We start from the raw sequence: 27774 nt of genomic DNA on the forward strand, positions 1-27774 counted from the left end.
ATGCAAAACATAAAAGCACAAATTATCAGCACTAAACAAAATCAAAAACAAAGTAAAATCAAGCCACAGGACAAACGCAGCAAAGAGCAGGAGAAAAAAGACATTTAGAAAAACGATCATAAATGTTTCAATCTAAAAGCTCAAGATCACACTTTTGGCATCAAAACACCCATTTCTAAAGTAGCCTGTAAATTTCAAAACAACCTGGTTCAAAGCAAGTGACGACGAGTCTAAATATACAATTCTAAAAATTATTTACTCAAGAGTTTACTTTCATCAACTTTCATCCTCATTTTTAAGGACTGTATATAGTTGAAGGTTGAACTTCAAAGCAATTTTGATCAGAACATGAAAAACCAGACTCACAATCTCACAAAGATCCTTCACACATCTGTGCGGCGTATAACTCCATCCATACTCTAGGTTTATAGCTGCCAATCACTATCTGGAACACTCCGTGAATGTTTCCGCCAGCCCATTATAAGTGTTTAGCTGGAGTCATGAGTTAACTAAGAACCTCTTAGCACCATTAAGGGTGTAATTTAGCTTTGGTGGATGATGCCAAGCTAGATGTGTTGACAGAAGGCTGATTTTTCCGCATCTGGCAGATGTACACCCAGGGGAAAAGATGCTGGACAGCCATCACGGGCTGATTCAATTTTGTTTTATTTATGGGATGCTTTTTGGCTCTTCTTTTGTACTTTATTGCCCAAATGGTGAACAAATTCTATTAGGCCAATTAAAAGAGGGTTACAGAAGGAGGAATAGATTTCAAGCGCATGTTCAGTGTTGACTGAACTGAAATTACCCAGAGGTCATTAGGGGTGGTTCTTTTGACTTAGGCCAGCAAACAACAACCGAATACACCCTAGCAACCAGCAAAAACACCATAGCAACCTTATAACTGCTTTTCAGAAAATGCAAAACAAACAAAAATGAAATAAATCATAACAAAATTATTACATTTCTATAACTACTTTATTATAATTTAATATATTTTTGTAGCATTTTCATTTATTTGGAATTTAAATAATAATAATAATACTAATAGTAAAATACCAATACACAGCTTTTTGTATGGAAAAGTGGTCTTAGATCTTTTTTCTTTTTTTATAAATAAACTAAAAATATATATTAATATTTTTAATATATGTTAATAAAATAAACATATTTCTCAAAAGAACTAAAAAATAAAGCATTCTTTTGTTTCTGATTTGGTACGTATTTTGGTTCTGACTAAACTAAACTAAACTAAACTAAACTAAACTAAACTAAACTAAACTACAATACAATCACAAAAGAACTCAAAAATAAAACATTAATTTGTTTCTGTTTTGGTAAGTCTTTTGGGTCTAATTGAAAGTGCATTTAGTTTTTAGTAGGAAATTAAGAAGAGAATTGTGACCTTGTAGTGTTTGACTGTCTGTTTCATGTTTCAGAAATGATGGGAATTCTTGATGGGAATCAGGGGAGTTCTTGACGAGACAGCTTTGCAGCCAATTAGTACCTAAAATCTTCTAGTGAGAAACGGGAATGTGCCAAAACTGGGTCACTGTATGCTGTTAATCCAACATCACTCAATCTAGAGATTTCTCTCATTATGTTCTGTTGGAACCTTCAAATCATCATCTCTTTTAAAGTCCCTCCAGACAGTTTTAATTGACAGCGAGACAGTTTCTTACTTTGTGGCTGCCTGCTAGGATGGTATATCTCCAGGTCGAAGGGTTGGGCGCTAGTTTTTTGGATCACAGTTACATTGGCTCCGGTCCATTTGTTGGCTTTGGTCAAAGTGTTGGTCCTCCAGTCGGTCCAATAGACGTTCCCTCCAAATAGAGACACAGCGAAGGGGTGAGAGAGGAACTCATGGCCTCGAAGAATTTCAATCATCCCCGTGCCGTCATATAGAGCAGAGTATATAGCGTCAGATCTGAGGAAGGCCAAATAATTCTCTCATTATCATCATTAGAGTATTTTAAAGTCACCATGAAATGCAATCCACCTTATTCACTTTCTTAATACACATTTCTACACAATACAAAACTGAACCAAATATATTCAATCTCGTTTTTTTATGTTGATTTACATCAGTTCAATTAACTGAATTGAGGCAAATTCAGAATTAAAAACAAGTAATTACAATTAAGTGAACTGAGCTGAATCAAATCTACATTAAATAAAACCACTAAACAAAATAAAACATTAGTCAGATCAAATCAGAACAACCTGATCTGAATTAAATCAAACTCAATTTCGTTTAACTCTAAATTAAAACAAATCAATTTGCTGAACTTAGCTGAGTCAAATCAACCTGAATCAAACTGAATCAAACCTTACTTTATCTTGTTTGATTCTGAATTATGACAATTCAATTAACAAAAGTTGTTTCAAATCAAATCTAACTTAATAAATCTTGAACTCTAAATTACAACAATTTAGTGACTGAGTTGAGTCAAACCAACCTGACTTTAACTCAATCAAATCAAACAAATCTTGTTTAACTCTGAATTGCCAAATCAAATCAAATCATCCTGAAATGAATCAATTTCATTAAATGAACAAAAAATAAAAATAAAAAATCAAATCAAATCATCCTGAAATGAATCAATTTGAACTTAAATATAAATTAATTAAATAGAAATTTAAAAGATCTTAAAATAAACCTTCTTCATAAATTATCTTAATTATGACAAATAATTTAACTGAACTTCTGCGAGTCAACTCAACCTGAGTCAATCTAAAACAAAACAAATTTGTATTGTTTAACTCTGAATTAGAACATTTCAATTAACTGAAAATCAAAACTGAATCAAATGAAATCAGCCTGAACTGAGTCAAATAAAAATTAACAAATCCTCTGACATCAACCAAATAGTTTCAAAATAAATCAAAGTTTGCTTGAAGTAAAATAAAAATGTATACAATAAATGAATATATATAACAATACATGAACATATTCTACATTTAACTACAAAGACCATTTACTCTAAATAAATGGGAGTATTCAGTCTAAAAAAGTCAAAATAGTTTGCAAGAAAGTCTTTAAAGTGCACAGATGCCTTAATGATGAGACACAGCTGAGAGAGAGAGAAAAAAAGAAAGAAATTCTATTGACAGACTGAGAGAGAAAGAGAGATGTGTGATCTGAATATAGCAGAGACAAAAATGAGGTAATCGAAAGCAGAGAATTGATCAGATTCTTCATAAAGTCCAAGAATCTCATTATCTGAATATTAATTTGTGGTGCATTTGGAGCCACCGGGCACAAGAGCAATTAAATCATTGCTTTGAGAAATTCAAGGTGAGAGTTTATGAATGTGTCAAGACAGCAAAATTGCTACGCCACTGCTTTGGTAAATACGAAAAAATAATTGATGGGCAGAATTATAATCAATAGTAACAGCATATCTTTGTCGGCCTTTCATTTCATTGCCAGCAGAGGTGGATCTCGAATTTGAACCGGTACAAAAACACATCAATCATTCAACCAAACGAGCGCTTGAATTTGTTACAAACGACTGAATCCGAGCTTATTCCCAATTCCACCCTCTCGTTTCCATCCAAAACATTCCCTAACGGTCTTTTCTTGTGAAAGAATGTTCAAAAACCCAACTGAAGAGTGCTTGCGTGCTTCTTACCGGGCGTCTGTCCAAATTATCCTGCTCTCCATGTGGTCCAAGGTCAGTCCGTTGGGCCAAGCGCCGGAGTCCATGTCCCTGAAAACCACATGTCGCCGTTTCCCGCTCATGGAAGCACCTTCGATGCGAGGAAATGTGGCGTCCCAATCGGTCCAGAACAAGGCACTGTTGACGACAAAACTCTATGTTAAAATCTACCTTAAACAACTTTCAAACGAGGGTTAAATTAAAAGCATTAGCATTAGTGCAATTACAAACAGGTAAGAATGTGTAATGGCCCAATTTCATGGTAATATCCCTACTGCAAATCATTTAAAAACTCCTTTATGGGTGATTAGATGGGTTCATTACGATTCGCAAACCACCGAATGGAGCTATCAATCACTGAAGTTGTTCATTAAAGCTATGAAGTAATTGGAAAACTGGTGCTTTGCTGTTATTTTCTTTAACTGGATTAAGAAACGTACCCCTGGCCGGGGTCCACAGCAATGGCCCGAGGGTGTTCCATACCCCCCGCGATGAGGGTGGTTCGTAATTCGCCATTTAGTTTGGAAACCTCAATCTGGTCCAGGTTACTGTCAATCCAGTAGAGATTTCCCGCTATCCAATCAACAGCAAGGCCTTCTGGAGTGGCTAGACCATGCTGGACCACCACCTCGATTGACGAAACACCTACCGGGACAACAAACTGGGTTATTTTAAAGGAAATAAATGGTTATTAGGTTGTTAGTTTGTAGACTGACTTTTTAAGTGTAAAACAGAGCTATAAAAAAATATCTTCACAATATGGTGAAAAATAATAAGAAGAATAAGAATCATGATTTGTGAGAAATGGAACAAAACATTTACCTTGATCTTTTTAAATACAATAGGACACATACTGTACATCACTTAACATAAATGTACATTTAATTAAAAAAAGAATAATAATTTTATTAAAATAAAGGGGTATCAGTCACTCCTTAAATATTAATAAAATAAAATTAAAATAGCATTAAATAATGAAAAAAAATATATATATATATATTTATAATAATGCAATAAAATAAATCATATATATATATATATATATATATATATATATATATATATATATATATATATATATATATATATATATATATATATATATAATGACTACCTCAATTATTTTGTCAACAGTATCAGCTGTTCACAGCACTTTGAAAACCTCCTGGACTGAATGTAACTTGTAGTAAATGCTAGATTTGACAATATTTATAAAATATTTTTGACACATTCATGTTTCCACCAGTACTGGAGTGACAGGCAAGGAAAACACATTATGTGAGGAAACAGGAGAAGCAGGAGGTTGCACCCAAAAGTACTTTCTTCCAAACTAATTCCTTGACACAAACTCTTTTTTTCCCTTCAATTCTGCAGTTTTCAGTTCCAGTATGCACTGTAAATTCCACTGAATCATATTATAGTCTGTATGGTATAACCAAGTCATAAATATTAACACTGTCATTAATTATGTAAAAAAAAAAAAAAAATGTTAATCATACCACCGCCCTCTGACAACTTCCCACGGTAAATTTTGTCCTCTACGACATCGGTCCAATACAGCAGGCTCTGGCTGAAATGGAAATCCAAAGCGATGGTGTTCCTGAGCCCGGGGACCAACAGGCTGTAGTCGCCCCTTTGCAGGTTGATGCGGCGAATTTCGTGTCTGATGGAAAAAATGATGAAAGCCTCAAAAGGATCTACAAAAAGACAGAAAACAATCGGTAAAGAGAACAAGAATGCATGCAGCATAGGACTGTGAAAATGTTCAAGCAAGTTTAACGTTGACTTGTTGGACTTTGTGTGGATTTTAGGAATTTGTTTTAAAATAAATTGTTAGTAAATTAAATAAATTGGTAGACTAAATCACTAAATGTGAAATTGACAAAAAGATCAATTTTATCTGTTAAGTGAAACATTGTTTAGAAACATTACCAAAGAATTTCAAAATGCTAAAATAAAATCGCTATATAAAATAACTTAAAAATAAAATGTTTAAAAATAAATAAAACACTGAATTAAAGAATAAGAATAAGAATAAGAATAAGAATAAGAATAAGAATAAGAATAATCTGTATATAGCAATCTGTAAAGTGAAAAAAGAAAACAGTCCAAAAAAGTTATGCAACATTAACATTTAACACTGACTAGTTGGTCAAAAAAAAAAAAAAAAAAAAAAAATCTACATGCTGAGATGTTAAAATAAAATGTAAAAAAGCCTTATTTAATAAAATAAACATATATTTAGTAAATTACAAATTCAATTATATTGAGTTGATAAAAATGAAACAAATTAAATTGATTTCAAATGAAACCGAAAAAAGAAATTTGAAAAGTATTAATAAAAAATATTAAAATATCAATTAATAATAATAATAATAATAATAATAATAATAATAATAATAATAATAATAATAATAATAATAATCTTTAAATAAAATGTTCCAAGCTATGAATAAAGCAAAAATGTTATGCGGCACACATCTCTGTAAGACTGAGACTGAAAAGGAAACCTTCTGTGGACTGCAATATGATTTATAGCTGGCGGTTTCAGTTCGGACAAAAACTAAACGCATTCTGACAGATCTGAAAACTGAGCTGTGTGTTTCAGTGAAAGCTTGTTTTTCTTTTTATTAAAACATGTTACTGAGTGCTCTTTGCACATATCTTCCTCTCCACTCACATAAAGTGCGCAGGAGTCTGAACTCTCTAATAATTCCCAGCCCGCTTTTGTTGTCTTGTAAAGTCAAACCGCTAAAATGAAATGCATACATATCACAGATGCATTTTACACCTTAAAACTGACTGCACAGTCCTCTCTCCGAAAGTAAATATTAATAAATATGAACTGAGTCACCAATTATCTTGCTTGTCATCTTGCAGCCATTTATCTGTGTTATTTACAGCACAGAAATTAAGGGTCATTTGGTTCCCTTGAGGTTAATTGCCTTGCGGTTTGGACTGTAATCTGGATTTAACCCTGTTTGAGATTGAACCTCTAATTTCCATGTGAAAAATTCAGATTGTTAACCACAGGCCATCCAAGAATCATCATGCTACTGTTTACCTGTATTATAACAGCTGTCTCCATCGGGTCCAAGACTCCAGCCTGGATAGCAGGAGCATTTCACAGTATTCTTGTGTTGTTCACACACTTGGCTGCAGCGTAGGTGCTTGGTACAGTAATCCAGGACTTCGCACGTCCGGCCATCCGAACCCAGCTGGAACCCGGCCGGACAGGAACACACAACCCCTTTACCCGGCGCCACTGAGCACTCGTGACTGCAGCCGCCCTTCCTCACCGAACACTCATCTGAGATGGAGAAAAAAAGCAGGCGAAGGGGGTTACTGTCAGAAAGAATGGCCGAAATTGTCACTTCCGAACACTGAGGCGGCAGGTATGCTGCTCCAGGATATCTGTTCTTCTTAGTTTTTCTTCTAATGACAGCTCAGAGGCACTGAACTCCAAGCTCTTTCCACCCTTAGTATCACTTGAATGTGATTTATGGGTGAAGACTGTAGGTTTGGACGGAGAAATGTGATGGTACGTCACTGAAGTGGTCCCATGATGAGATGCTAAATGGAAAAACGTTTTTAAGTATTAGCTAAAGTTGTCAACTAGCAGAATATAGCAGCCTCCCTCTTGGGTAATGAGCACAATAATGTTATTTCTAACAGTAGGCACATTTCCATTACCCTTCAAATTGCGCAAATTGAAATTGTGAATTGAAAATACGCCTAATGGAAACGTGGCAAAAAATATGTTTTAATGGAAATGTTCGGTTAATGGAAACGCCGTCATTTCGCAATACTTTTTTATCGTCATTTATAAAATATTGGCAAAGTTTTGCGCAAATTTGTAATGGAAACGCGCCTAGTGATGATAAAGTCTACATTTGTGACGAATGGGTTTGCACTTGGAGGGAAAACAATCTCTTTTAAATGAACATTAAAAATCAAGCTCATGGGATAAAATTTTGAGGCATAGAAAGGTTATATAACAACCAAAAAAAAACTTTTTAAACTCTTTGCTTTAGCAGGACAGTGACTATTTAGTAATTTTATGCTAAAATATTAATCCCAAGTAATTATGCAGCGACTATAAGAAATACATTGGTTTGATCTTCCATCAAAAACTGAGGCCACAGAGGGATTCAAGGTAACACTGCCTTGAACAGCAAGTGGTTTCAAGGTTTAAATGAAGCGTCTAGCACTGACAGAGGATAATGTATCCATAAACCTCAAGGCAGTCATATTGGTGGAGTTGTGGAGTGAATAAAAATGTGCTAGACACTCAAATGGAAACAACAAAGCACAGGCAGAAGAGATGTGGGGAACAGAAATGGAACATTGATGAGGGAAAAAGAGCTCGTAAAAGGTATAAAAAGGCAAGTGAAAGTACATTCAATCAAGCTTGAGTAAAATCGGAGGCATTGAGGAGTCGTGAGGTCTGAGCGAAGTTACTAATACAGTAAAATTAAAAAGTTTTAACGGGAATAATGGATCTTTTTTGGACTGAGAGTCACTTCAAAATTCAGTTCAAGGCTGATATATGTATATACAAAATCTCACTTTATCATCTTGGTTTTATCATGTTGTTGTTTGATTGAAGACCTTGAAGTCTTAATTTAAAATTCAGGATTCATACACAAAGATTTAAGAAAGATGGATGGAATTAGTTACTTTTTCTTGGAGTAGTGCAATTTTGTAATGCAAAAATTTTTTAATTAACTTTCCCCAACACTGGAGAGATGATAGATTTTTCTAGGCATCCAAGGCTGTCCAGCTCTATGTCAGATCTCATCAAGTTATAACAAATAACAAACAATAATTCACAATTCATAGCATAGCAAAGGCCAGCAGGTCCATTCACACGCCATCTGTAGCACTGAGAAAAGCAGCCGCAGGGCAAAAACCCTTGCAACGCCCAGTGAGATCAGGAAAGATCTGTTGATAGTTATATAGACATATAAAGTAAAGAACCAGCTAAGCCTAAGCACTGACGATCTGGTTAAAGCATCTGAGTTGCATACTAACAAAGAACAAAAAATGGTGACCTATTTCTCTCCAAGATTCACTCAACAAATCTGGGAACGTGATCTGGAGGCTCATTCATCATGATTAGTCCTATTACGTGCAGGCCAGGTCTGTTTTAAACAATATTTATCTAACTCAGAAAACTTTTGCTATGTTTCTAGACCATTGGGTTTTGACGATTTTGTATTTATCTTGACCAGGACAAGTGCATTCATCTCTGCCAACGGCTTTGCAGGATTTGGGTTCAGTCCAGCTTTCATTGTCACGTCCAAGATATTTTAGCAGGAAATTGAGAGTGTGCTTAAAGTTAATGGGGATTTGATTGGCCCTTTTAAAAATCAACAGGGACATTAGACTGAAATGCGACGTAAAATGCTCTTTTTAGGCCCGCTGAACCTGTGCTTGCTTGGATTCGGGCTACAGCTTTTCAATGCAGTGTTAACACAAGTTACACTATTGTTTTATTAAAGGCCATTGATAATAGAACAGAACAGAACAGAACAGAACAGAACAGAACAGAATAGAATAGAATAGAATAGAATAGAATAGAATAGAATAGAATAAATAAATGAAATAATTTTATTTTCGAGAAGTAAAATTTTATAAATTGAATTAAGTTTATTACAAAGAAAAAAGTAAACAAAATAAATAAATTAATTGTATAATTTATATAATTGTATAATTATACATATTTATTTATTTTCGAGAAGTAAAATTTTATTAAGATTAGTGCTGTCAAATGATTAATCGCAATTAATTGCATCCAAAATAAAAGTTTTTGTTTATATTTATATGCACAATATATTTACGGTGTTAAAATTTTTCCTTTCATTTTATTAATGTATTCAACAGAATTTACAAATGGTTAAGAAATTAACTTAATTTAAGAAAATCTCAGGGGAAAAAAAGTTAATTATTGCTTTCAATAAAATTATTTTAAAGGATGTGTATATATTGGAACAAATGAATAAATAATTGAAAAAAAAGTAAAATATGTGTATAAACAACAATTATATATTTAACAAATCTGATCCATTTGTTAAGATACTCAGCACATTTAGTGTACTCAAAATGTGGCATCTGCATAGTTGCCATAGTGATGACTTGCGCTAAGATACATACAAAAGAAGCTGTCATTGTAGAAAGAGAAGATTTGGCACACGCTGTTCAAAGCGGCTCGCTCCTTTGCTCATTCACTATTCATGACAAAGAGAACAACACATGTATGCATAAAAGAGGGAATTCAGCTGAAGACACTTTTTGTGAGTGTTTAACACTATAGCTTTAGCCGTACATCACGGAAGTCATGTCCAGAACTCCGAAAACAAAACCTGATCTGATCTGAAACACACTGGATTTTAATCAGATTTTAAACCACATATTGATTTGGTTTGTCAAAATCAGATTCCATGCGGTTTTTGCTACAAACAATTAAACCGATTTGGGTTGGATTTTTGCTGCCTGTCTGAACAAAACCTAATTATTTTGGAGGAAAGGAGGAAATAAATTCTCAGTCAAATTTCCTCTCTGACTGACACGGAACCAGTCTCTGATGATATTTCAGCTAAATGTCATATGACTGGGGTGTATGAGAGATATTGAATTTGTTGTGCCATTCTTCATTTGATTCATATTTTGAATCAAAAATAAGGTGATTCACAACTAGATGGTGAATAATATATATATATATATATCATATATACAATATATATATATATATATATCATATTATACATATATATTATATAATATAGTCTCTCTTCAGTCAGTCTCTTCACTAACCGCAACAAAAAAGACCATACAGAGTCTCTTTCTCTTCTCTCACAAATCCTCAGAGGACAGTTTTCAGCGTGCTCTCCAACTTTAATCAGTCTGGAGGAGAAAGTGTGTGTGTGTGTGTGTGTGTGTGTGTGAGAGAGAGAGAGAGAGAGGGAGAGAGAGGAGGAGCCGACAGATGTAATTGGCTCTAAGCTGATATTCCAGCACTACCTCATCTCACCTGAGGGAAGAGATCTCTCTCTAAAGCTTTCCTAAATGAACCTTAATACACACTCACTAAAATCCTCCAATCCCCAAAGAGCCACACACAGCATCCGAAATCACTGTGTGAGAACACATGCACACACACATTGTACACTTGCCACAAAAAAAAAAAAGGATCAAATCAATTTATTTGACATCAAATAATGACTAAAGTAACATATACATACAGTACATTATTTGGGAGTCCATAAAATAAAAGAGTTTTGCATTATAATAGAATGCATAGAGTATTATGCTTTATCATTTTTATTTAAGATAAAAATATTTTAAATACTTTAATTAAGATAAAGTAAAATTTAACTTAAAATTGTTTTTGGAAAAAAGAAGAGAAAAAAAAATGAAATTGAGAGAAAATGACAGCACTTCCAGAGAGAAAAATATAAATAAATAAGACATTTGAGTTTTTTTTTTTTTTTTTTTTTTAGTAAAAAAAAAATAGATAAAATAAGCATTGAGATAAACCAAATAACTTTTCTTGAGAAGCAAGATACTAATATTTATTACTATTATTATTATTATTATTATTATTATTATTATTATTATTATTAATAAACTAAAATACATAATTTAATATATTTTATTATGTAATAACAATATTAATTACTATCTCAAATAATAATAATAAATCACAAAATCAAATAATAATATATTAATGCAAAAAATTTAATACTATTACATTATTACATCTTGAATATTAACCATAATTATGCTAAAAAACATAAGTCAAAATTAAGGTTTATTGAGGGTTTTTTGTTTGTTTGTTTGTTTGTTTGTTTGTTTTTTAAGTTAAAAATGCGTCTACATCACATTAAACCTTATATCACCATAAGTATTCACTAGCAACCAACATTCTATGACTCACCACAGTATGGTCCCTCGTCGGAATGGTCCGCGCAGTCCCTCCAACCGTTACAGATTCGCTCTGGCGGGAGGCACACAGACGTGTCATTGCCGCAGGGAAACTTCGGAGCCTTACAGACGGACACTTCACACCCCTCCTCATCCGATTGGTCCTCGCAGTCGATGTCTCCGTCACACACCCAGTCCTTACTAATGCATTTCCCTATGCATGAGAAAACAAATGCATTACAAATGACTTTTTTTTAACATCATTAACTCTCTGCGTCATTGCTCTACAAAGATATCTGCTTTTTTGCACACTTTTTCTTTAACCAAAACACTCTAGCATATCTGAGACACGGCATATAATTTCCCATAGGGCTACATACAGTTTCACAGTGCTTTTTGGTCCTTGGTGTTTGCTGTATCATTAGCAATAATGGGGTACATAATCTTTGTTAGCGGTTAACGTTTGGACTGACAGTTTCATTGCCACTTTTTATTATGTATTTATTTAAATACCCTTTTCTCCAATTAAATGTGAGGCATGAGTTTCTCTGTACATTTTCATACGGAATTCATCATCACTTCTTAACTTAATACTGAACTAAACAAACTAATTTGTCTATATCTCTTTTTCTCTTATATGAGAATAAGACAAAACATCATCAGCTCCCCCATCATCTCTCCAGACAAGTCCTTTAAGAAGGTGAAACAGGGCGATGAGTACATAAATTACTTTTCTGTATCTTCCAAGACCAAATAGTGTCTTCATGTTCATTAAACTTTCACCAAGACTTCGCTTTATCAGATTTTAATTCACTTTACTTTGGGTTTTACAGAAACTTTGTTTAGCTAGGTCTCTGTACTACCTGAATTTATCTCCAGGCTAGATTAAAAAGGCTCAAATTTAAATCTCCTCCATGTTTATGAAAGGTCCAAGGCACTAAAACATTCTGACAACTGTTCTATAGTTTCTAGCTGTTCAATTTGCAGCCCTATAACCTGGGAGTGAATTAGCACTTTCGCTAACAGCTCCACTCAGGGATTTCTAATGGCTGAACAACAGCGGTTTTAGATTTAAGAATAAAATGAGCATTGTGACTTCCAGGTTTTGTTCCACAGCATAAATTACACACAGTGACACCTCGAATGTGAAACTGTTATGTGCTTTAAATTGCTAATGTAAACATGCTATTAAGTTGCTACTGAGGGCACTTAGCGAGAGCAGGCAACACAGAATGAATAAGGAGACGTTCCATAGGATGTTTTCTTTAGGCTAGAGATAGGCTTATGATTAATGATATGGACATAAAATATATTTACTTCTTGCTGGGGGAAAAAAACTGCTTATAAACCAACCTATGTTGGTATTTAGCTTTTCTAGCTAATCTTCCAACTTAAGTCAAGCTGGTGTTAGCTAGACAGCTAGCTGGTCTTCCAGGATAATAAGTGCCCAAAACCTCTCTAAAACCAGCTAAGAGACTAGCCTGAGAGACCAGCTAAGACAGGAAACCAGTTTAGGCTGGTTTAAGATGTTTTCAGCAGGCTTGGGTACAGTAATGCAATGTCTTTAATTTAGCTTTGTTTGATACCTTTTTTTGTAAGCAAAAATTCAAATACACGTTATTATTTTTTATTAATAATTTTGTAATTATACAAGCCTGAGAGACCAGCTAAGTTTAGGCTGGTTTAAGATGATTCCAGCAGGTTTGGGGGGTACAATAATGCAATCCCTGCTGAAAAAAAAAGAAAAGAAAAGAAAAAGAGTTAAAAGAGTTGGTCTCCCAACCAGGCTGGTTTTAGGTGTTTCTTCAGCAGGGATGTATTTGGATGTATTTTTTTGTTGTTGTTGTTTTTTCAAGCAAATATCTATTTAAATTTGATTAATTGTTAATTAATTGCATTTGGTTATTTAAATAGACATGTTTGTGAGACTAAGACCAAGAAACCACTTTATTTGGGAAAAATACCCATGTATACTTAATTACCTGCCATTAATTTGTTTACTTAAACTTTATATTATGTAATTATTTTAATTACGCATTTTAGTTGATTGACAGCCCTTATGTATATTACATCACAAATTGAAGTAGGTCTCTTTTTTTCCCTGGCAAATACTCCATTTTCCAACCTCTAACTTTTGAAGTTCAGCATCGCAGATCAATTCACACACACACTTTTACCCACTAACACACACAAACACAAATACAATTCTACCGTAACCTGACTCACAAGGGAAATAAAATATTCCCCATCTGCCTTAATCAGAACAAAACGATGCATCTTAAACATGATCAATTCAGTCTAGAGGGAAGCAAAGCAATAATCAATGGCCTTCTGGAAGTGACTTTTCACATCACAGTCCCATTTTCAGTGGAATAACAGTAATGCAATAAAATTTGAATGAGTGCTTATTCATCATGCCACCCCAGGCTACAATCAATCGATTAATGATCATATTTACGAGCCTCTTCACCCAGTGATGACGTTATAGAGAATTTCCCAAAGGATGAAACTTGATTATGTAATGTGATAATGTGACTATGTAATGGATGTTGCTTTCTACCTGAGACCTTGCAGGTGAACTTTGCCTTGGGGTCACACATTCTCTTGGCTCCCTCACAGGCAAATTCATCGCTACCGTCCTCACAGTCTTTGTCTCCATCGCAGCGCCATATTTCGGGAACGCAGGTGCCGTCACCACGGCAGTGGAACTCTTTCTCGCTGCAGTCGCTAACGGCGGAGAGCGCTGATGGAAGGAAAGAGTCTTGGTGATGCAAGTTTTAGTCAAGGTCTTCAAGGTGGAAGACTCAGTTTTAGGTCAAATTTTCCTGTGTTTTGTGCGATCATGAGCACCTGTCCTGGAGCAGGTGGCGTTCTCGTCGCTGAGGTCACCGCAGTCATTGTCCCCGTCACACATCCAGTGCTCAGGGATGCATTTCCCACTGGAGCACTGAAACTGAGCCACCGAACAGGCATGAACGCAGCCCACCTCATCACTGCCATCCCCACAGTCATCCTCTAGAGAGAGAGAGAGAGACAGAGAGAGAGAGAGAGACGGAGAGAGAGAGAGAGACGGAGAGAGAGAGAGAGAGAGACGGGGAGAGAGAGAGAGAGAAGGAATCCCTCAGATGAGAGAGAAGACTGGAGGAGAGAGAGAGAGAGGGAGAGAGGGAGAGAGAAAAGTTGAGAGAGTTAGAGAGAGAGTAGAGAGAAGAGAGAGAGCGGAGAGAGAGGAGAGAGAGAGAGAGAGAGAGAGAGAGGAGAGAGAGAAATAAATCAAAAAAAAAAAAACAGACAAAGAAAGAAAAAGAAAAATAAAATTAAAATAAGAGTAGAAGAAATTTAAATCTATAACCTAATTATTATCATTCTGATCAAAAAAAATAAAAATAAAAATAAAAAATCCATTCAGATCTGCATTCACTTTAGCTCACCGGAATCACAGTGCCATTTCACACTGATGCATCTCCCATTAGTACAGCCGAACTGGGTCAGCGGTTCACAAGTTGGGAAATCTATGGAGGACAAGAACAACAACAAAATCAACGCAGTGAATGGCAAAGGACACTCCCCTTCCAACTTTACTCAACTCCACAAGTCAACGTTGAGCCTATGCCAGAAGAAAATGCGAACAGAATAATAAAAGCTTAGATTACGCCTTCGACTAACAACTCTTCACCGCCAAGAAAAACAAATGCAGGGTTTGTTTCTGCTGAACTTTACACCGTCTGTCTTATCTCTCAAGAGACAGAAGCACTAACCTGCCTCATGCGCCTTTCAAAATAAACCGACAGTGGTGTCTTTGTGGCGTCGCACCACCTTTCAAAATTAAACATTAGAAAAGATGTTCCCTGGTTACTAACAGGAAATATGTGGCAAACTGACATCGGCTCGCGATATGGAGCAAGCGAGCAGCCGTGCAACGCCACGTGCTCTGACTCTACTGCAAACAGGGCAATGCTAAACATTTCTCAGCAGGCGCGTGTTCGGCTTTCCAGTGCCAGCTTGATTTTGATTTAAGGAAGCCAAGCATAAACTTTAATTACTCTATATGTGGCTCGTGTGAGACCCTGGAACGGTACCTGAAGAAATTTAAACGGTAATAGGATGCGACAACTAACAGAGGAGAAAGCTTTAAACACACACTCCATCCCTCAGAGGGAGAGAGGTGGAGATCTGCTGGTATTTCTCATCTTTCATTTACACGAGCTGAACGGTTCTGTCGCAGACGGCGTGAGCTGTCACAACGGGTTTATAGCAGGCACAGAGTGCTGAGATATTCAAAGCATGGTAATAAGCAGCATAATATCATGAAAAGGGATTCTCCCAGAATATATAGATATATAGATGGATGGATGGATGGATGGATGGATGGACAGATATATAGATATATCCCAGCAATATAGAGCGAGATATGGATGGATTGGGGATGGATGGATGGATGGATGGATGGATGGATGGATGGATGGATGGATGGGATGGAGATAGATAGCTCGGTAGAAAAAAGTGAGGTGTAGATATTGATAGATCCAGATAGATGATTGGGCGATATGCCCTCAAGCGTTTGATATGCCCCTAGGTCATACTGTGATGCGATAGATAGAATAGAGACAAGAACACAATAAACAGATAGATATTTATCCAGTAGGACCATGTCTGCAACTTGTACTGTGTTTTTACGCGTTGTGTAGCATCGCGGCGCGTAAACATAAAACCATGTCTGCATTTGTGATCGGAGAAACAACAAGCGCAACTCTAAACCAGCGGTTCTCAATTCCAGTCCTCATGCCCCCCAGCTCTGAATATTGTGCATGTCTCTCTTTGTTAACACACCTGATTCAGATAATCAGCTCGTTAGAAGTGAGCTCCGTGAACGAACTGTGTTCCCATTGACATGGTCGCTACACAGTGTTCATTGCTCCCTACTCCCTGAGCAGGGGAAATCTGTTGAAGTTTACCTCACTTCGAAACATTCATTCATGGATTTCACTCCACTTTGAATGGCACATATACGTTCTCTTTTAACTGGAACCATGGCAGAATATCCTGTGATGTCCACTTCACAGGGCACTTACATTCGAATAGAACAAACATCTGAAGCCATAAGAGAAATGTGCAGAGTAGGGGGGCGTGAGGACTGGAATTGAGAACCGCTACTCTACACTGCTCAAAACTCATGTTTGAATCATCAGTGGCAAATCCTTTATGTAAATGTACTTACAGACTGTGAGTCAGAAGTGCCGGCATTATATTCTTCTCTCCCAGGATCAGGAAACAGTCCTCCATAAAATGTGCTGCACACATCTAAATATTTGGCTTGAACTGTTCCAGAACAATGCTGTAAATACAACTTAACCACTGATTTCTAGTTGTGTCCTCTTTTGGAAGGCCAAACTAAGTATTTTCACTTTCACAACGAATCAGCATCTCCACGACATGGTGTCGGCAGCAACAGCAAAGAATCAAAGTTATGCCTTCTTTCTTTGCATGAACATTTGGGTGGTGTTATGCAAATCTTACCACATCGTGACGTAGACATGTGGGGGTGTATTTAAACAAGGCGTTTTAGGAGGGCATGGACGAGTCTTAACTTTTATAAAGAATATCTCTTTGGGTTTGAGACTTTAGTCTTTGCAACTTTACAGATCTCATCTATTCACGAACAGCTTGTAACACTCCAAAGAGAAAGAAAAACTTGAAATCGCATCATATGACCCCTTTAAAATATTCTTTACACCAAAAAAAATAAATAAAAAAAATAAAAATGGTTCAAGAAATATTCACAGGAAAGTTCTTTGGAGAACTAAAATGGTTCTTATATTGAATCATTACATTTTTGAAAATAAAGGTTTATCATTCACATTGATGGTTCCATGAAGAACCTTTAACATCAATATTTCCGTCCCACAAAAGGTTCTTGCAAGTGGAAGAAAAGGTTCTTCACATTATTAAAATGTTCTTCACACAAAGAAAAAATGATCTTCTAAAGGGGTCGTGCATTGAGAAATCAACTTTTACTTCAGCTGTTGATATATAAGAGAACATCACAGTAAAAGAATATCCTGTAAGTTTCAGAACCGAAAACATCCTTGTTACCAAAATAATTTTTTTTTATTGACACCAGACCCAGCGAAGGATTTATCTTTGTATTATTTTTTATAATAATTGAAGGATATATTTGAGGGACCCGAACGAGTACTTTGGTATGATGTCTTCTTGTTAGTGTATATAAAAACTGATGTTTAAAACTTTTATTGGAGTTATGAGCTGTATTATTGGTATATAATTGTATGTATGTTTTGTTTGTGTAGTTATATATGGATTATGGATATGGATGGATATTTTGGATGATTTACAAATGTATTATCTGTGTTATAGATATATATATATATATATATATAGATATAGATATATAGATTAGATAGATAGATAGATTTTACCATGACTTTTCTTTGAGATTCTATGTTGCATGCACTCAACAGAATGGCTGCCATGCAACAAAGAAAGTTTATAACTCTGCTCATCCATTGGAGCATTTTCACGTCAGAATGCAGAAAACCATCCAATAGGGTCACAGATCAGATGCGATCATGACAGAAGCAGGTAACCTTCACAGCTCAAATCAAAGCAGTTTGGTGGGAACGGAGTGTGCGACCTCCATGCACAAAAACACCAAAAGATATCAAAGAGGCAACAACAGAGGAAATATGAAAACAGAACAGGCCTTTTTCTTTGTTTGTGTCAGGATGCTACAGAAAACACTTCAGATCTATGGTATCGTTTTGTCTGGGCTCTCAATAGCATGTCTATTGTTGTTAAAAGCCTCAGGCCATCAGATTAAACTGAACTCAAAACAGCACATCTAACCTTGAACAAGGTTTCTTCTGTTTTGTAAAACTGTCATTCATGAACAGAAGATGTATTTCTCTGTAAATCATTTGTAAAAAGACAGATGTGTTCAGTTCAATGATTTTTACATAAACATAAAAGGCAGAATTTCATTCTAATAAAACCCTTAAAAATCAAACACAAGCAAAAAAGATTTTTTTTTTCATGTTTCAATTCAATTAGCTGTTAATAACATGCTCAAAGTATATTTTAAGATAAAATACTGTACTACTGATTGATAAAAAGCCTCTAATTGAAATATACAGAGGCTTGACGATGAAAGAGACCAGAAAAATTATGATAGCAAAGATAGAAGAACTTCAAAGCGCTCCGCTTGAGGAAGACTCACCACATGTCGAAGACTCATCTGACTGATCCCCGCAGTCATCATCACGGTCACAGCGCCAGTTCTCTGGGATGCAGCGTCCATTCTCGCAGGGAAACTGGCCCGGCTGGCAGGTTTGGGCTGTGGGAACCAAAAACACGGATATTAAATCACACCTGAATGGATGCTCGTTCAATCTCACTCCTGAATCTTGTATAAAAACCCAAGTAAGGTCATCAGAGTTATTAAAAATATTATTATCATCATTAAAAATATTATTATTATTAATTATTAAAAAAAATATTAAAAACATAATTAAAAAAATAATTAATTTTTATAACAATATTATTTATAGTAAGATGATTTTTAATTTATCTTTAACTATATGATTTTATAATAATTATTTATAGAAAGTTTTTGTTAGAGTAAAATAAACTAGTACAGTATATTAAATCTTATAATAATTTAGTATTTTTTTATAGAATTTTTTTTTTTTTTTGAAGTTTATTTTTTTTAAGCAAAGTTACTTCAAAATGTCTCAGAGCACTACAAAAAACTTATATTATTCTTTTTCTTATTAGCAATATATAGTGCAACATCTAAAATATTCCTAAATTCATGCTTATTAGCAATATATAGTGCAACATCTAAAATATTCCTAAATTCTATATAATACTTTATTTTTTAGAAAATAAATCCCAGATTTTCAATGTGATCTCACACTTTTGGACACCAGGACAGTATTTAATTTTTCTACCATGCTTGAAAAATCATCTGGATTTGTTTTCACCTACTCCAGGTGTGTATCCGGTCTTAGCTGTGATATTGAGTAACCGCTTTCAGAGATAAACCCCAGAGTCCATGACATCCAATATTACAGTTCTTGTCTTTTCTGAAGGACTTATGCATGGGTGTAGTGTTCAAAATGTGTTTTATATCAACATCTGGTGCCTATGAATGGGAATTAACCATGTTATGAAGACACGGATATGGTAAATATGAAACCCAATGGGTAAAACCTCCTAGCGGGATTCAGAAGTTTTCTCTTAGTGTGTTAAACTGTGAGAAAATGTTCAAACTCTACACCGTAGATGCAAAAACATGGTGAACATGAACTGACGAGTGTCTGGTTGAACTGTAATAGTTATTGATCACAGCACAATATATATAAAAAAAAATGTATTACAAAATAATTAAAATTGATCTGTGAAGTGTTTTGAAGGCCAGAGATAACCGTTTCCCTCATGGCTATATGAGGCCAAACCATCCAGCAGCGACAGCGAGAGAACTTGAATAAAGAAAGTTCAGATGGAGTTCAGGTATGTGGCCCTCAAGGCATGAATTACTGAACAAACCTTGGTCACGATCTAACAAAGGACACTATAAACAAGTTAGCAGAAAATTTAGCAGAACCACTTGTGGTCAAAGAAGGAAATGGTGTAGGACGAAACAGTATTCATAGTGGCAGAAAGATGAAGTCGAGTCTGCTCAGATTTGAGAAATAAAAGAGCAGCTCGAACATTCTCCAAAATATCTACTCTTGTGTTTGATCTAAGAAAAATGTAATGCAGGTGCTGAATGACATGAGAGTGAGGAAATGAAAAAACAAACAAAAAAAGTAATATATGGGTAAACTATAAATTTTTGTTAACATTAATAATAATAATAATAATAATAATAATTCTTATATTTTCTAATATTTTCGCAAATAAAAGTAGGATCCAAAAATCTGATACCACTATTAAAAATTATTATTTTTTCCTAATTTAATACTAAACTTTATTCATGAATTACATTGAATTCACCATAATAATTAATAAGAACGTAAAAAAGATACATGTGAATATATTTTTTTCTTCAACACTTTCTAAAATAATTTACAGCAAAATTGAAATGCAAAAAAATTCTAAAACATAGTAAAAATACTGTTATTTCCCCCCTATTTTAACAGAAAACTTTTAATGGCAAAAAATAAATAAATAAATAAAATTTGAACTGATTAAAATAAAATTATATATATATATATTTAATATATATATATATATACTAGATATAATATATATATATATTATATAAATATATATTATATATATATATATGTGTACTGTGTGTGTGTGTGTGTGTGTGTGTGTGTGTGTTCATGAACACTTTCTTAAGCAGAGCCAAGTAAAAATTGAATACAACATTTTAATGACAATTTATTTTATTAGCATAACAATGAGCAGAAACCTACAAAATAAATGTAATTAAAAATATATAAATAATAATAGTTTTTTCATAAAAATTTAAATAAATGCAAATAAATAAAAATAAAATAAAATAAATCTAAAATAAATTTATGGTCCAGCACTCTAAATAAACTTATAAAACAATATCCGATCCTGAAACAATGAAAACACAAAACATATTCATTGTGAGAGAAAAATAAATTCTGGTCTCCTCAGATTTAAGACTTTCAATCTTCTGTAAAAGAGCAGCTCAAACATACCCCAAAATATCTACTTTTGTGTTTGATGCAATTATAAATCTACTGTAATGCAGTTTCGGAACAACATTCGAGTGAGGAAATGAAAACTGAAATTTTATATTTGGTTAAACTATACTTTCTAATCAATGACTGAAAACCAGGAATAAAAGAGTCTCTGTATTTCTAGAATCTTCCAGTGTTGCTGCAAAAGGACTGCAGGTGTTTCAATAACCTTTGAAGGTCAGGTTGTGCTGTTTTATGAAGCTTTGAATGAATGCAAGCAAACTGGAACGCACAGGCGAACAGGTGCAGTTTTTAATTCTGACAGAGTAACAGACCAGAAGTTTGGCTGTTTACCGATTTTATGCATATCGCTGTAGAAATAGTAACAGGCTAAAATATGAAACAAGCACAGTGTGGTTATATGAATGAATGATATGTCAGTTGGCAAGAATAGCTAGTTCGTCATAGTTTAGCTATGCCTGAAGTTTGTTTTGTGTCTCATTTCTACCAATTTTGTCATTAAAATTTCAGTTTTTCACTAGGTGTATTTTAAACCCAGCTAATGAGAATGTTTCCATCTGAGTGTAATCTTGGGAGTCTTGCCAAAAAGTCAGTGTTGTTGATCTTAATGATCTATCCGTCTTTAGAGGGTGTGAAATGTGTGAAACCTTTTTATTTTATTTATTATTATTTCTTGTTTTCAGTCTATAACAATTCTTGCTAGTCAGAGTTATTTAATTACAGAAGGAGTTAGGCTTTTTTTCCCCCCTCGTCTTTTCAGACTATTAATTAGTTCCCTCAAGATGTCATTTTGAAATTCCAGGTTTGAAAGCAACCTTGTACTGGAGGCGCCTTAAAAGACCGAATGGAGTTCAAATCGTAAATAATCAAGAAAAGTGAGCATTTATTTTCTGACTTTTTTTGTATATAATTATGAAAATTATTGTTAAGTCCCTCATGACAGCAACTTGGGGAACTAATTGGTCAAATGTTAATTAGCAGTTCTTATGAAAAAGGATTTTTGAATCTTGTTGTGAATGTAAAGTGGCTTTTTTTGTTTTGTTTTTTTGAAACAAAGCCACAAAAAAAAAAATAATAAACAAAAAATACAATTCTTAGTTTTATTAACAGGAATAATAATATGTTAACCTATTATGTATATGTGTGTGTGTGTGTGTGTGTGTGTGTGTTTGTGTGTGTGTGTGTGTGTGTGTGTATATATATATGTATGGTATAATATGTATATAATATATATATATATATATATAGCATATGTGTTTGAAACAAATCACATAGTAATAAAATAAAATCTTGTATTATGTACAGTTGTAATATTATTACATTAGTGTAATATTGTATTTTTATACATTTAAATTATAGGTTCTGTGTACTATTTGTACTATATATAGGCCATAGTTTTTCAAACTAAAAAGAATATGGAGAATATTAAAAACAATAAATATATAAATATTTAAATACTCTATTTGTGTTTTTGTAACTATGATATATTAAGCATAATATAATATAATATAATATAATATAATATAATATAATATAATATAATATAATATAATTGTTTTGAATTAAAAAGTATATATTTAATGTTTACAGATTTATTATTTTTATATATTTTTACAACAAAAAAAATAACAAACGGCATACAAAACATTTAAATGTAAAACAATTAAACATAAATAAATAAACCTTTTCCTCTGACAGATAAGACGACTGTAAATTACAAGCTCCCCTGTCCTACACTCCCAAACACTTGCCATTGATTTTCTCCAAATTCTTCTTTTAGAGATTAGATTAGAAAATTGTATTACCCACAAAGGGGAAGTTTGTCTGTTGGCTATCTAAATTAAATCGACCACTGCCTGTTGGCGAAATGTGTGAAATTTGTCTCCAGTCCTTTTATCAAGTGATACGATACGGCCCCAACAACACAATGTGGCTTAAACACAGCATCTTTACTGCGATATTGATGTTTTAGATTAGTATTTATCCCGATCTCCCAACAGCTTGTACGGCAGATGATGTCTTCTAGAGATTTAGACCACAGGATATGGTTCAATCTAAAAGTAAATTAGATGCCGGTCCCGTCCAGGAGGTGTAAACTTGACTGACTCCATCATTCGCAACCGGCGACCCAAAGCGAGATGTGGAAACGCTCATGAAGGACTCAAGCTCACTGGGCCGAAACAGATGTGTGTCATGTGTAAATCCCACCAAGTGCTTGATGAATTACGCAGACAAACCTAGTTTCGTTTCCTTCGCAGCCGCTCCGACCGGAGGGAACGTGTGACACGTGGGCCAGTACCGGCGGGAAATTATACAGGGGGGTGTCATGTAAGACAACTTCTCCTCTCAAAGCAACATATTCTCCGATGGCGCTAGCTTTGAACACGCATAGCCTACAGCGATTAACGTATCTCCCAATGCTGGGGCTGGTTGGCGAGGTTGTTCCGGATGGCTGGGCGCATATACGGGGCTGTCCATGTAGGACAGGGCTCCAGAGTGAAGCTCACCTGAGCAGGTGCGGTTGGACTCATCCTCGTTGCTGCCGCAATCGTCGGTGCCGTCACACAGCCATCTCTTCGGGATACAGCGGTTGTTCAGGCATTTAAATTGGTCCGCTGGGCAGCTGCGATTAGCTGAGGAGAAACAAACGGCCTGTCAATTGGTAACACAAATTCATCTGAAAGCATCTGGGTGTCCAAACGTTTCACAACATGTTCTGATTGGCATATTAACATACAGAGCGCACCATGTGGTATACTGTATCCCACAATGCAATGTGCTCAACTTTACCTTCCATAATGTCTTCTGTATCATATTTCATACGCAAAATGATCAAAATGATCAGTTAATATAGTACTATAAAATAATAGGTTGTGGTATTCTACAGTATATAGGTTAATTATATATATTAAAAACAATAAACACATACTAAAATGTTATATTCATACTTTCCTTACCAAGAAATATGGTATTCTAATCTGATCTGAATGATATGACATGATGATATGATAATGGATATGATATACTTTCTGAGATTGATTGAAGTAGGCATTTATTCTTGTTGGTTCGTGGTTGGATCACAAAAAAGAGAGAAGACCTACAGTTTCTGTTGGTTCGTGGTTGGATCACAAAAAAGAGAGAAGACCTACAGCAGAGGTGTGGATCTTCATCGCTGCTGTCTGAGCAGTCATCATCCCCGTCACACTTCCACGAGAGCTGAATGCAACGCTGGTTCTGGCACTGAAACTCCGCTGGGCCGCAGCGCTTTGTCTTAGTGATCTCTGATGGGGCTAGAAAGGGCAGGAACAAGATGTTAGAGAAAGAACACACACACACACACACAAACGCATGCACAGCCTCTAATCCCTGTCTCTTATACACATACACACACCAGGGTTATTATTGTTAACTAAAACCAAAATCATTAAAACCATTGATTGAAATAAAATAAACATTAACTGTAATAAAACAAAATTCTAATAAAATACATCAAACTTGTTTTATTTCAAGTAAAACTTTCTTTAATTTTTGTTTACAAATAAATAACCCAAACTAAATAAACTAAAACTAAAAAACTAAAAAAAATATAAATACACATTTTAAAAAGCTCGTAAAAATGACTAAAATAAACAAAATTACTAAAACATTAAGTAAAATTAAAAAGAAAACAGAAAATGTAAATAATTAAAAATATTTATGAAACTATAATTTATTTATTTATTTATTTATTTATTATTATTTTTTTATAATTTTTTTTTTTTCATAAAAGTTTGAGGCCATTAGTTAAATTTAAGATAAAAAAGAAACATTACAAATCGGCATAAAATCAGTTATGCTTAAAAAACTGAAAAAAAAAGAAACGAGAAAAAAAAGTGTTTTTTTTTATTTTATTTTATTACTTTTTTTACATACCCCTTAAAATAGTGCTATACCTAAATGTCTTAATTTCAATGTTTTTTAAATCCTAAAAAAAATATTGATGTTTAGTGCTGAATGAAATTAGTAAAAATGTTCAACAAATATGTTTTATTAACAGACTTAAAGATTATCACCATAATTAGTGAATTATTGATGTAACCATGTATGTTTTGTTGTAAACGTTCTGTCACAATAACTTTTCTCTGAATTATAATTAAGTAAATTCTACTTCCTGTTATTCCAATTTAACTTCCTGTGTCGCTTAACCTATTCAAATCAAATTTCAACTCAAGTGTTAAAAGTGGCCAGGTGTTTAGCTCCGAATTATGCTTAAACTAGGCACATGCATCCACTGCTTACTAACAATGACACATAAAATAAAAAGTTAGCAAAACAGGAAGTCGTTTATGTGGTAAACTGAATCCACTTGATATTACAATGGATTTAAGGCCAAGCCACACACAAACACAGTTGCAGCCAAACCGCGGGTTGAGCGGAAACATGTACACCCCCCACTGGAAATGGAAATCAATGGACATATTCAGCTTAACATAAACATATCAGATCTATTGTCATATTTCCCACAAACCGCCACCATTATTGACTAGCCTGTGGGTGCTGATATAAAATCTGCATATTTTGTTCTACCACATACTCACTGGCAACGCTAAAAAATATTTGTTAAAAAGGACCCATTTGTAAATCCCAGAATAACAATCAATTACATCAGCTCTAACCAGACATGATGCAACAAGTTTCCAGTGGCCAAATTATGCTAATTATTGCTCATATATCATATTGTGCCTGGTTTATGATACCAAATGACTAATGAAAGCTTACATGAACAGGTGACATTGTCTTTCTCCAGACGTTGGCCATCTGCGCAGGCACACACGCGACCTGCAGGTGTACAGAGGCATAGAGCCGAAGGGCTGCAGCCACCGTGATTTGCTGAACATTGGTTATTACCTGAGGAAAAATGCTTGACGATTAATGAAACGAGATAAATGTTATATTTAATGCAGTTTGGAGACGAAATTTCAAATAAACCATAATTTCCATATATTTGTGTTCAAAATCTGTTGGAGAATCTGCTTTGAAACTGCAGCTTCCAGTCATTTAAGTAATTAGTTAGGTACGCTATAAGCTACCAACAAAAACTACATAGACAGACTACAGTATATTAAAGATACTTAAGTGAATATAATATTTTATGTACATTATTGTATTAGAGGTATTTTTATCTGGCTGTAAACCAATGAAAATGTTAATCGGGGTGACAATATTACACTGAAAAATATAAATGTATACTAAATACAACAATAAAACGTCCTATTCATATAGCTATTAATTTCGCCTGTGAACATTGGCTAAACAACAGTGAACGTGGCTGCACTTAACTCAAGTGAATTATTGAATCACTTACTTGAACCATCTAAACAAACTTTACATTCACTAAAATGATTAGAACATGTTACATGTTAATCACATCAGCTCTTATTTTTTTAGTAGTGTTCTATAACAAGTTTGTAAGGAACAAGATCATGAGCATTAAACTAAATGCTTTACCACAGACTTCAACTAACTGCATGTCCAAGCACTCCAAATGAACAATTTTTTTCAAAGCAAATACTTCTCTCAGTGAAGTCCACCATCCGGAGAGGACATGAAATTACATGCTCAGAGTCTCTTGTACAATGAATATTGATCTTTGCTCCATTAAAATCAATGATACAAGTATCTGGCACTGACTCCAAGTGAAGAATGACATCAGATGGACTCTACAGGACATGTGTCCACTGAATCATCTGCAGAGATTAATGCAGATCACATTAATTGAACAAACAGTGCTTTTCGCTGTTGGTCGCTAAAATATCATAATGCATTGTGAGTGCAAATTATCATATAAATCATCGGTACATAGATAAGCATGTCATTGTCGCATTTTAATGTAATTTTAGGAGGAGAAGTAGTGCTCACAGTCACATAGCAGATAAAGAAAGTATTTTTTGGGGTTTCAGAATGCAATTACAGCGAAAAACAAAACCATTCAGACATCTATATCATTTCCTGAGGGAAACGCTAAACATTTTTATGTGAATACGAGACTGTAAACTGAAACCACTGATCATTTCATAGAACAATAGTTCTGAGCAAATGATATCAAGCTCACTCTCAATTGTCAAGTCAGGCAAAAAAATGAGTCCTAGAAAGCTAATGTAGCAAAACGCGACAACAACTCTAACTCAACTCTTGAACAGAGCTAAGTGAAGCTTGTAAAATGATAAATAGTGAACATTAGGCTATTTGCATTCCCGATATGTTTGTAACATGCACTTAGCATTGTTATGCAAATCAACATGTAGCTTATATATTGAGTGACATCTCAAGAAAGAGTTAAACAGTGCATGCTAATTATCAAATCCAAAATTACATACACATGTTGTACAAGGAATGGTACAACAGCTAGACATGTTCAGTAAAGTTTAGATTCCGTAAACAAAGGCTTGTCATTTCCACTAAAATCGAAATGCACAGGCAGGTTTTTATATATTCAGCACAGTTCC

The 27774-nt window shown here is 34.4% G+C and overlaps 1 protein-coding gene across 1 annotated transcript in view; it reads right to left on the reverse strand.

Moving 5' to 3' along the window:
• The window catches only part of lrp1ba (low density lipoprotein receptor-related protein 1Ba), a 223854-nt gene that overhangs the window by 119122 nt on the left and 76958 nt on the right, over window positions 1–27774 (reverse strand). The window contains 13 exon segments of the mRNA XM_042712307.1: window positions 1683–1927; window positions 3636–3800; window positions 4103–4307; window positions 5162–5359; window positions 6727–6972; window positions 11602–11802; window positions 14149–14331; window positions 14439–14603; window positions 15020–15100; window positions 18823–18939; window positions 23797–23922; window positions 24439–24579; window positions 26048–26176. Coding sequence (XP_042568241.1) covers window positions 1683–1927; window positions 3636–3800; window positions 4103–4307; window positions 5162–5359; window positions 6727–6972; window positions 11602–11802; window positions 14149–14331; window positions 14439–14603; window positions 15020–15100; window positions 18823–18939; window positions 23797–23922; window positions 24439–24579; window positions 26048–26176 — 2202 coding nt within the window.

The sequence above is a fragment of the Cyprinus carpio genome, chromosome A22 (genome assembly GCF_018340385.1).
Source record: "Cyprinus carpio isolate SPL01 chromosome A22, ASM1834038v1, whole genome shotgun sequence".
NCBI lineage: Eukaryota > Metazoa > Chordata > Actinopteri > Cypriniformes > Cyprinidae > Cyprinus > Cyprinus carpio.